This window comes from Ylistrum balloti, unplaced genomic scaffold (genome assembly GCF_031769215.1).
Source record: "Ylistrum balloti isolate Yb309-2 unplaced genomic scaffold, AGI_CSIRO_Ybal_v1 Utg370706, whole genome shotgun sequence".
NCBI classification, from domain to species: domain Eukaryota; kingdom Metazoa; phylum Mollusca; class Bivalvia; order Pectinida; family Pectinidae; genus Ylistrum; species Ylistrum balloti.
The window spans coordinates 833,367-846,289 of NW_026782423.1; the positions used below are offsets into that span (position 1 = coordinate 833,367).

At 33.4% G+C, this 12,923-nt stretch overlaps 1 protein-coding gene across 1 annotated transcript; it reads left to right on the forward strand.

Moving 5' to 3' along the window:
• Nucleotides 1-3,450: 3,450 nt before the first annotated feature.
• Nucleotides 3,451-12,016, forward strand: LOC132557677 (uncharacterized). Its single transcript, XM_060222196.1, has 9 exons — nt 3,451-3,507; nt 3,755-3,838; nt 4,961-5,009; nt 5,341-5,393; nt 8,103-8,177; nt 8,604-8,672; nt 9,554-9,679; nt 10,329-10,415; nt 10,715-12,016. The coding sequence occupies exons 1-9, from the start codon at nt 3,451-3,453 to the stop codon at nt 12,014-12,016; spliced, it is 1,902 nt and encodes a 633-aa protein (XP_060078179.1).
• Nucleotides 12,017-12,923: the final 907 nt, after the last annotated feature.

Below are 12,923 nucleotides of genomic sequence, written 5' to 3' on the forward strand. Positions count from 1 at the left end.
TAACCCTTCCAATAATATTACTAGTTACGACATTACACGGTTTTTATTGTTACGGTAGGGAAATACTGATAAAGATCAATCATTTTACTTCACGTGTCCTTCTTAAAAAAAGAATTTCCGTTTGCTTCATCTTTAATGGAACGTTGGAATTATAAAATAATGTGGTAAAATTAATGTTTACATGAAGACAACACAGCGGTTATTTCAGTATTTATAACCAAGTGTTTTACAAACAGGAAGGGATACAAATTGTAATGGTGGAATTGTCTTTATCAGGAAGTCCTATCACTTTGTTAAAGTTAACTGTGCTGACTTAGTTTTTTAGCCAATACTTATTATGTACGTGTTGAAAACGTATTGCCAGTTAAGATGGGGATTTAGGTTGAGCCAATTTTTGACAATTTCGTTATTACAAGAACAATAGTTCACTGGCAATTCAGTTTATTTTATTGTCTATTGTGAAATCGGGAAATTCCTTCAAAATAGAATATGAAAGTAGATCTTTTGTACTTTAATAGAATCGAACTCTTGACGGGTCTCTACCCAATCTTTCTCAATCATTAGTTATCGTATTTTCGTTTTGCTCCAGCCTCGTTCGGACTGTATACGAATTATGCTTTTTCGTCTTATTCTTTATGTCTTATTCGTTTGTCCAAGATATATTTTTTTTACGTTCAGACCAACTGGCTTGGTCTTATACCTTTGTTGGATTGATCTCGAGATTTGTCTGCTCTTTTTTATTTGTCATTCAATTTGTTTTCATTTCCTGTTTTTTATCGTGGTTCTTTGTTGATATGTATATTCATATTCAACACTGTCTCTAGGCTAAGATAACTACAACAGTTCAGAGCCTTTGGATGGGTTGATGAGGTGCATTTTTCTACATATCATGTATCCCTCCATGCATATGTATCTTGCGCCCCTCATCGGTGCCGATAATTTGTACCCCATCTTTTTGTTGTACATATAGACTGAAGTTAATGTCATTCAGATCTATATATTATATAACAACATTGATTGATATTATGGATTTATTTGAAATGTTCCTGTCATTTGATAAATGACCATTTGACAACATTTCTTTTCTCTGTTGTTTTTTGTTTATAAGATATGTACAACAAATGACAAGCTGCAGTCTCTGAGCTGGGGTTACCATGATAACACAAATAGTATGTACTGATGTCTACCGGACATAGAAATCAACCTACATAATGTTTAATCGAAAGCAAATCATTTAATATCTATGGAACAGTGTTATGAGTAAATTATTAAACAATATATTGGGTGAAATATAAATGAAGCAAAAGTGGAATGTAGCGTGAATTCAGAGCTTAAAGTAAAAAAATAAGACGGTGTAGGAGACGTTATAGTTGAGGTAATTATATAACTAGGTTATTATCGTAATTAAGAAATTGCTCGATAAGGGACAACAAAATTCAGACTAAAAGGAATATCTTGTGTTCAAATCCAATTTGGTAACATGGTCATCGTAAGAGTTGTGTAAACATTAAAATGACCATGACCACGCGATCATTTTAACATATATGTTACTGTAGCGTACAATGTCACAAACTAGCGTTACGTGGTACTTAATTCATTTTCAAGATGTAATCTAGATGAATAGAAACATCGCTTGAAAGCACATGCTATAAGTCGTTAGAATGAATTATCCTTATTCAATTAGAGTACTTTACGTACATGCACACTTAGCGTTTCCTAAGAATTGCCGGTTAACACTGCCTCCACTACATGTACTTTCAGACGGGAGATGTATGCAATGATTAAAAATAAGTGTTAAGTCTACCCAACACTTGTAAATATGATACACTTTAGGATATGTTTTCTGGCAAGGTATATATCCTAACAAAAGTCACCCACTGGTTCCTCTAACAACCTATAATGGAGTTCGAGTCAAATGCCTTCTACATCTAGCGCCTATCCTTTTATGTTCACTCAATTAGAACATTTACTAATTCTTGATTCAAACTCATAACTTAAGTATATATTTTAAAGGAACCCGTTCATAGCATTTGCGGTACAGGTGCCAGACATATAAATCAACTGTATAAAGGCTGTTTATTGTGATCCAGAAAACGTACTCAAGATCAAAGTGTATATTAAAATATTAAACACAAAAAAATATACAAAGATAGATTTGAGAATAAGATTTTTTGAAGATTCAGCAAAAGCTTAATATAATCTTGTGTCCCCTCCTGGCTGCTGTCATTCTGTTGTTCTGACAGAGGAACTCTCCCTCACCTGTCGCCCCAATAGGTATGACAAGGTTAGATAGGATAACCTCCAGTTGAACGGTGTGAACACTTGTCCAGATTAAGAGAAATATGTTTGATAATACCGCCTTGTCGTTCTTTCCAATACTGTTAAAGGAACTGTGATATGGTTATTTGATACTTATTGCGGGAATTTTAGTGATTCAATGATATGGAACAACAATGTACGAGATATATATATATATATATAAACACACAACTTTCATCTGAATATCAATAATGTAAGGACTTTAAAAGAATGTTTTATACAGAGCATATACATAGATGGAAGGGAAACCAATATAAAACCAATAGTACACTGCTTATTATATTCTAGGTTGAGATGTATATAAATTTAATAAAAATGAGTTCATTCATGTGCAAGTAAATAGATAAATGTATAATCCGTAAATATATGTACAGTATATCATAATGTTAATGGATGGGCGAATGTATGTTTACATCACATCACCATGTTAATGGACGGGCAAATGTAGATGTACATCATATCACCATGTTTAGGGATGGGCAAGTGTATGTTTACAACACATCGCCATGTTAATGGATAGGCAAGTGTAGATTTACATCACTATGTTAATGGGTAGGCAAGGGTAGATTTACACCACATCACTATGTAAATACATTTTTGTTATGTTTCTGTCCTACCGCCTAAGCAGAAATGTTGACATCTATTTTTTAAACCTGGTAAAAAATTCTGTTTTGTTAGAATTGTTATCATCCCTCTCCGTGCATGATTACTGTACACAAAATATACATGTATTATATATATATTGTCTGTTTATCGGTCCAAATAATAATGCACATGTAAATATACACAATGGACGTGACTAAGTCTGGTCACTATGGGATACCGCCTTTAAAGGTCCTGATTAATCCCCTAGTCTCTCCCCTATTAGCTCCCTAATTACCCTGGTAGGGAATTTGGTTCCCGCTCGCAATGTTTGATCTAATCATTAAAACCCCAGTATCTGTCATCATCCTCTACACTACACAAACTAGAGATACCTTTATATGATGTAAACGGACGAATTTCGTCTGTTGTTGTGTTATTTAACTATTGAATTTCAATTTTAACTCCTAACGGAACAGTGATGTAAATCAAAAGAAGATTAGCACATTTTTGGATTCTGTGATCACCGGAGATTTATTTACACAAGCGATGGCTAAGTGTTCATCTAGACAAATCGCGTTTGTGATATTTAATTTCATTTTCTTGGTAAGTGGTTTGTTTAGAATTAAAACCTTTTATGTCATGTATAATTCAGTCCACGTGTTTATCTTTACCACATTAAGTGATTACAAAAATGATTGTTATATCATAATCAATGTTTTTAATTTAAAAATAAATGTTATACCTGATGGGAATCTAAATGAGTAAAAAGGTTGAGCTCTCTTTTGAAATTACATACATTATGGGTGATGCCGTGGATTCTTGATTTTGATTTCTTGCTTGTCTGTTACAGTGTCTAGGTCTAGGACTTGTTGGGTTTGTGACCTGGACCCTAGCTACCATTCCTAATGCCAATGAATTCATATCTGGCACACATGTAAGTATATCATATCAGGAAGTCTGTCAATACATATATATGTTGGATGATGCCGTGAATGTTTGTTTTTATTTATACCATTTCTTAAGTCTGTGGATCTGGTACACACGTAAGTTCACACTGTAGCTAGTACCTTATGGTCTACGTTACACGATTACTTATAAGTATAACATCTACATACCCTCCTCATCTTGATGGAAAATAATATCGGATGTCTTCAGTTCACTAGGAAAAGTTAACCTAGATGAAAAAACATCCATATTCGATCTGCCTCTAGTTTTATTTTATGTCTTTCTGAAAATTACCCATTGTAGTCCTATCACTTTGTCCTTTTGTGCTTTTGATGCTATAAATGTTATTTTTTGTTATACAACACTGCTATTTAATAAATATAAAAACGGCATATTTGCAAATGTAGAAAGTTTACCTATTCTATGTAGCATAAATTTTAACGAATATTATTTCTAAACAGAATCAGGTTACTATTAAGTCTATCTTATTTATGATTCTCCGTTTAAATCTTTCTTTTCTTCAGTTTTATTGAATTTGAGTTTTGATGATTACTATGTTCAAATTCTGGTATATTCTTCTATTTTTTGTACAGTCTCACCTAACAACAAAATCTTAATTTGAACAATAATGATGATTATCCAGAGAAATCAATTAATCTTTTCAAATCATACAATCATTTTATTTAAATGATGGCTGCAATGCTAGCGGTAGACAGTCGGTTTGACAACAACGTTCATAAGTTCTTGGCATCATATATGTTGTGACAAAGAAAGAGATATGGGATACGAATATCGCTAAATCATATACCATATCAGTCTATTAAAATATTGTTTTGATGAATTCTTATCAACGTATTCAAGTTATGTCACGACATGATGAATATGAAACTTTTCACAGTTTGTTCTTGCCAAAGGCTCAGTAAATCAGAATAAATATAATTGTTCTATTAATTTCATATAAAATCAACTTTTTTGGTATCCTCTAATGTGTTATTATTTACGCGTGTCCTTTAACACCATTACGAAAGTATGACGGTGTCTCTATAATAGTTAACACAGTAGCATTAACAACATTTTACATGAATCAATCAATGAAGTTAATTTGTTGTAGGTCGTTACTTTGACCAGCTTCTGTCTTGGTTTTGTGATCCTTGTTATAGGTGAGCATAAAGATACTTTTATTCACTTCAGTAATGCCTGATGTTATTCAACAATACAGCTATTGTGTTGTTTAGCTTTATTTTGCAATCTATTTTCTTAATGATAAACTTGTTTCTCTGAAGGTTTGCTCGAAAAAGAACCTTGTAAGGTAGTATTTTACATCCCGATTAAAAAGGTAATAAAGAGGCTTTATTCAAACTAACACTAAAAGATAAAGATTAAAAGATAAGAGAGAGAAAGGAGAGAATGGTCAAGAATGATCGGAAGCATTTTGACGTTCTGTAAGAATTTCCAAATATTAACATATACATTTATTTCATTTGATTACAGGAGGAATTGGTTGTGCGGCTGGTTTCTGTAAGGGATTATGTATTCTGAAAACGGTGAGTATAGCGAATGTCTCAAGTATACATGTATACCTTAAACAACATGGTTGGATGGAAATGGTGCATCAAGTCCGTCCTCTTTATGTATTGTATAACATTTAATTCACATTTCATTTAAACACGAAATGTATTACCTATACATGTTCAGTTATAATGATTTACGTGCGATTGTATTTTTTCACTTTTTACATTTTGCTTCCCTGTGCTTGTAGTATATTTTATGTTTCGTGGTCTCTGTATGTAGAACGTTTTCTATTTGGTATCCAGTGTTTTTAGCATGTTATATGTTTAGTATCCAAAGTTTGTAATATCGTTTTATTTGATAATCTATATTTGTGGTATGTTTTACACTGGTAACCTATATTTACAGTATTTTCTATATTTGACTACCTCTGTTTGTAGTGTTTTACACTGGTTACCTATATTTACAGTAATTTCTATATTTGACTTCCTCTGTTTGTGGTATGTTTTACACTGGTATCCTATATATTTACAGTATTTTCTATATTTGACTACCTCTGTTTGTGGTATGTTTTACACTGGTATCCTATATATTTACAGTATTTTCTATATTTGACTACCTCTGTTTGTGGTATGTTTTACACTGGTATCCTATATATTTACAGTATTTTCTATATTTGACTACCTCTGTTTGTGGTATGTTTTACACTGGTATCCTATATATTTACAGTATTTTCTATATTTGACTACCTCTGTTTGTGGTATGTTTTACACTGGTATCCTATATATTTACAGTATTTTCTATATTTGACTACCTCTGTTTGTGGTATGTTTTACACTGGTAACCTATATTTACAGTATTTTCTAAATTTGACATCCTCTGTTTGTAGTGTTTTACACTGGTATCCTATATATTTACAGTAATTTCTATATTTGACTACCTCTGTCTGTAGTATGTTTTACACTGGTATCCTATATATTTACAGTATTTTCTATATTTGACTACCTCTGTTTGTGGTATGTTTTACACTGGTATCCTATATATTTACAGTATTTTCTATATTTGACTTCCTCTGTTTGTAGTGTTTTACACTGGTTACCTATATATTTGCAGTATTTTCTATATTTGACTACCTCTGTTTGTGATATGTTTTACACTGGTTACCAATATATTTACAGTATTTTCTATATTTGACTACCTCTGTTTGTGATATGTTTTACACTGGTTACCTATATATTTGCAGTATTTTCTATATTTGACTTCCTCTGTTTGTTGTGTTTTACACTGGTTACCTATATATTTACAGTATTTTCTATATTTGACTTCCTCTGTTTGTAGTGTTTTACACTGGTTACCTATATATTTACAGTATTTTCTATATTTGACTTCCTCTGTTTGGTGTGTTTTACACTGGTAACCTATATTTACAGTATTTTCTATATTTGACTTCCTCTGTCTGTAGTATGTTTTACACTGGTTACCTATATATTTACAGTAATTTCTATATTTGACTACCCCTGTTTGTTGTGTTTTACACTGGTTACCTATATATTTGCAGTATTTTCTATATTTGACTACCTCTGTTTGTGGTATGTTTTACACTGGTTACCTATATATTTACAGTATTTTCTATATTTGACTACCTCTGTCTGTAGTATGTTTTACACTGGTAACCTATATTTACAGTAATTTCTATATTTGACTACCTCTGTTTGTAGTGTTTTACACTGGTATCCTATATTTACGGTATTTTCTATATTTGACTTCCTCTGTTTGTAGTGTTTTACACTGATATCCTATATATTTACAGTATTTTCTATATTTGACTTCCTCTGTTTGTAGTGTTTTACACTGGTATCCTATATATTTACAGTATTTTCTATATTTGACTTCCTCTGTTTGTAGTGTTTTACACTGGTATCCTATATATTTACAGTATTTTCTATATTTGACTACCTCTGTTTGTGGTATGTTTTACACTGGTAACCTATATTTACAGTATTTTCTATATTTGACTACCTCTGTTTGTTGTGTTTTACACTGGTTACCTATATATTTGCATTATTTTCTATATTTGACTACCTCTGTCTGTAGTATGTTTGACACTGGTAACCTATATTTACAGTATTTTCTGTATTTGACTACCTCTGTCTGTAGTATGTTTTACACTGGTTACCTATATATTTGCAGTATTTTCTATATTTGACTTCCTCTGTTTGTAGTGTTTTACACTGGTAACCTATATTTACAGTATTTTCTATATTTGACTACCTCTGTCTGTAGTATGTTTTACACTGGTTACCTATATATTTGCAGTATTTTCTATATTTGACTTCCTCTGTTTGTAGTGTTTTACACTGGTAACCTATATTTACAGTATTTTTTATATTTGACTACCTCTGTCTGTAGTATGTTTTACACTGGTTACCTATATATTTGCAGTATTTTCTATATTTGACTACCTCTGTTTGTGGTATGTTTTACACTGGTTACCTATATATTTGCAGTATTTTCTATATTTGACTACCTCTGTTTGTGGTATGTTTTACACTGGTTACCTATATATTTGCAGTATTTTCTATATTTGACTACCTCTGTTTGTGGTATGTTTTACACTGGTTACCTATATATTTGCAGTATTTTCTATATTTGACTACCTCTGTCTGTAGTATGTTTTACACTGGTATCCTATATATTTACAGTATTTTCTAAATCTTATTTCCTTTTTTGTTGTGTATTTGTAGTATGTTGGATTTATGATTACCTTGCTATTTCTGGAACTGGGACTTGTGTTTTTCATATACTCGGAGAAATCACAGGTAGATATAAAATGCATTACAATCACGAGTAAATATGCTATGCATGCATTGATGATTATTCTGGGTGTAATGTTAAATAACAAATGCAACAATTAACGGGTTATGTATAAAAATGTAAAAGTCACAGATATCTTTCTGGACATGGAACTATCATATCATATATAAATATATCAATTATATTACGAGATATCGCCCCTTGCTAGGAAATGTAGTGTTAAAAAACTGGACGAGTGTTATCACACCAAATGTATGTCACTCTATGTTTAAGTCTAGAATCCAATCATGGGTTATACAACAACTGAATGAAATAAAAAGAAAAACACAAAACAAAATCATAAATAGAAGTGATAGATTGTTGGTATTTGTTTAAAAGTAAATTAAGCTACAGAGTTTAGATTCTTTGGGTACTTTTTCCTCTGTTTACAGATACCAAGCGTGATGATAGACTCCTGGGACGGACTAAACACTGACACTCGGTATAGGATACAAACAGAGGTAGAGGAGATTTCTGTGTAGTAGAATTGTTGGAATACCTACAGATTAGGTTTAGTCTTATAATCATGATACGTTTTGCTTCAATGCACTTATAAACTCATGTAATATATTGTCGTTATGCATCGTTCCCCTATAATTACATCGTTGTGTACTGTATCCGTGGTTACAATATAGTTAAGGTTGTGTACTATATTATCGACATTTATTGCTACACTAGAGGTATACTGTCACCTACTATATTGTTAGGTATTGCTACACTAGAGGTATACTGTCACCTACTATATTGTTAGGTATTGCTACACTAGAGGTATACTGTCACCTACTATATTGTTAGGTATTGCTACACTAGAGGTATACTGTCACCTACTATATTGTTAGGTATTGCTACACTAGAGGTATACTGTCACCTACTATATTGTTAGGTATTGCTACACTAGAGGTATACTGTCACCTACTATATTGTTAGGTATTGCTACACTAGAGGTATACTGTCACCTACTATATTGTTAGGTATTGCTACACTATAGTTCAGGTCGCCCTCTATATTGTCGTTATTTATCACTGTATTAGAGGTATACTGTCACCTACTATATTGTTAGGTATTGCTACACTATAGTTCAGGTCGCCCTCTATATTGTCGTTATTTATCACTGTATTAGAGGTATACTGTCACCTACTATATTGTTATTTATCACTACACTAGAGGTATACTGTCACCTACTATATTGTTAGGTATTGCTACACTATAGTTCAGGTCGCCCTCTATATTGTCGTTATTTATCACTGTATTAGAGGTATAAGGTCACGTTCTATATTGTCGATATGAAGTGCTGCACTACAGTTATACAAAACTAAATTAGATTTATGTGTCTTGATTACAGTTGAAGTGTTGTGGTATCCAAAACTACACTGAGTACGGAACGGATGTGGAATCCTATCCCTCTAGCTGTTTTGTCGTGTATGACGTCACGGGCATAATTGAAAGAACAGTAGATAATCTGTTTACCGTAAGTTTAGCGATTTCTCGGATGTTTCCGTTATTATTTATATCTGGCTCAGGCTTCTTTGCACGAGGATAATTCAAAGGAGTAAAACTAAAGCTTGAGAATTATGTCGGACATAGCTTTGGTATTTCTGATATCTATACAGCCTAACCCACTTTTTCTGGAGTTCTCCGCACAGTATCATACCAAGGAAAGCATTTTCAGCGCTAAGTGTTGCAGAATGTTTAGTTTAATACTGATATTTATTATTGAACCAGAATTAAGAAATGAAGTACTTAATAGTGATTATGTTTATTAAATATTATTTGCTTATATAGAATAGTTTGCAATGATAAAGTAGACTAGTTTATCTGTACTGTTTTATTGTATCGTGGCATCATTTTGTCAAACATCATTTGTGTCCTGTCAATCGTCTCGTCACTATGAGGATAATGTATATACACAGGAGGAATTATCGTACTCGTTTGTGATCCATGATAATTAATTCGCTATTCTTATTGTGATAGGACAGACATCCATGGAATGTTAATGAAAACATGTCTGTCCTGTAGATAGACTGTAACGCATTAAATGCAGCATGAATAGGTCCGTGTATTTCATTTCAAACTATCAATTATTTCCGCCTTTTGAAAGAACGCTTTGTAATACACAGATGAACTGCCTGACTCAAATGCAGAACTGGTTGAATACCCATGTCCCAATTTGGGCATCTGTCATTCTGGGCATTGCTGTGATAGAGGTAGGTAGCAATATCATCATTATTTTATCTGCAAAATTAATGTATGATGTAAATAGATGACGAATTTCTTTGACAATATCCTGTCAAATTTCATAGGCTCCGATTGCAGATTTAGGACACATTTACCAAATTAATGTTTAATTTTTTCATAATATGATAATTGATAATTTTGGTAATTTAAACATTGGGGAATTTAGGTAAATTACGTAATAATAAATGCAAATAAAGCCTATCAGCGTATCTCCGATACTATATTGTAACAAACATGTATGAATATACTCTATTTTCTTTTGAAACAGTTCTTAGGTGGTCTCACATCCTGTATATTTCTTCAAAGAGTTCAAAAGAAGATAAAAGTCAAACCCGATGAAGAGAGTAAAAGTGCAGACATGGAAATGGCAGCCATGGAAGAAGGGTCCTCAAAAGACCAGGGATCCATTGATACCGAAAATGAAGAACACGACAACAAAATGAATTCGTCCAATTTGCTTATTGTGACATCTGCCTCGCAACGTGACATAAAAGACAATAGTAACATTGACTACCTCAACCAGGATATTGGCGATACATCATCAACGAAGACTGACAATGATGTCACTGATGGCGATAATATTGAAACAATTTCGCATCGTAGTATAGAAGGCTCGTCGTTGTTACTAGTGGCATCTGTTACCAATAAAGAAACACATGTGAAAGAAGAAAGGAAGGACTGTGATGATGAGGTGGAAACGATTATACTTACACAAACGGGCCCCAGCGACGTAACGGATGATTGTCAAAATAAAAAAGAAGATATCGTTTCTAATCACAATGGACCGGATCAGTCTATGATACTGATAGGGTCTGTTGTTAAAGAAGATACTGCTACAACAGAAACACCGGCCACGTCTGTGCAAGACGACTGTGACGTCATAACCCTGGACCAAACGACAACTGAGGATGTTAGAGAAGATAGTGACGATAAAAGAGACGATAATGTTTCTAATCACAGTAGCCCCAATCAGACCGTGGTTCTAGCCGGATCTGTAACTACGGAGGGTACGACTGCAACCCTAGACCAAACGACGAATGAGGATGTTAAAGAAGATAGTGACGATAACAGGGACGATAATGTTTCTAATCACAGTAGCCCCAATCAGACAGTGGTTCTAGCCGGATCTGTAATTACGGAGGATACGACTGCAATAACACAAGCGACCATGTCTGTGCAAGACGACTGTGACGTCATAACCCTGGACCAAACGACGACTGGGGATGTTAAAAAAGATAGTGACGATAACAGAGACGATAATGTTTCTAATCACTGCAGCCTCAATCAGACCGTGATTCTGGCCGGATCTGTAACTACGGAGGATACGACTGCAATAACACAAGCGACCATGTCTGTGCAAGACGACTGTGACGTCATAACGCTAGACCAAACGACAACAGAGGAAGTAAAGGCAGGCAGCAATGACAACGAAGACGACGACAACATCTCGAATCACAGCACAGCTGGTCAATTAAATAAAGACACATATGCTGGAAGGGAATTGAATGCTGGCAGTGAAACCGAAGAAGTAGACACCATTACCTTGACAACAAAAACTTCTAGCAGCTAGAAGAAAAATAGAAAGTCATTTCAAATCAAAACACAGACTAACTTAGCCATTTTGATTTTACGGAAGAGTGAATCATCAATATTAGATTATGGAATACCAACTTTAAACAAATCTACTTCATTTGCTCTGGCAATTATGAACATGATTAAAGGGATATTCCTCCTAACATACAAAATATCTGACTTTTAAGCACTCATTTTAATGACTTTTAAAACTAATGTTAGCTTCAAAATATATCTCCTGTGGTCAGTTTGGACAGGCGTAATTGATGGGAATACACCCAGCCAAACCGTTTTCATTTAGCACGTCGAGAAATCCGGAACTTAGAGGTCACTGGATCATAGATTTTGTTCAGAATATTGGGTTCGTACATAATGGTGTATGCTGTTCATTAAAATTCTGCTGGGGTTACAGTTTTATTACTTCATTAGGCTTATTTATCAGGTGATCATATAATTTACGCAAATAATTATAAAACGCAAAGATGTTATGACGCATCAGGCCATTTGTAACTCGCTCTAGCTGGATAAATGTAGACTTTCCGAAACTTAGATATCACATGTTTATTTAATTGATAAATTTCCATAAAAATATCAGAAGATGATTTTGTACAGTTTTCTTCCAAAGTATCCCATGAAATCCTAACTTGTGTGGAATATCCCTTGAAGTGATGTAGAAATAGCTGGCAATATAATAGAGACGGTAGCATCGCTACAAAATTGTACAAAAACTTAATGACAACTCTTAATGCCAATTTAGAATTTTTGGCACCAAATGATAAATGAAAGTGCCTCATAAGGTTGTTTCGTCCTTCTTGGACTTGTCTGCGGTGCTAAGGGCCTGGTAACGTTATCCATTAAACTTTGGTACTACCTGATGACAAGGGCACGTCTGTGATTCTAGCTTC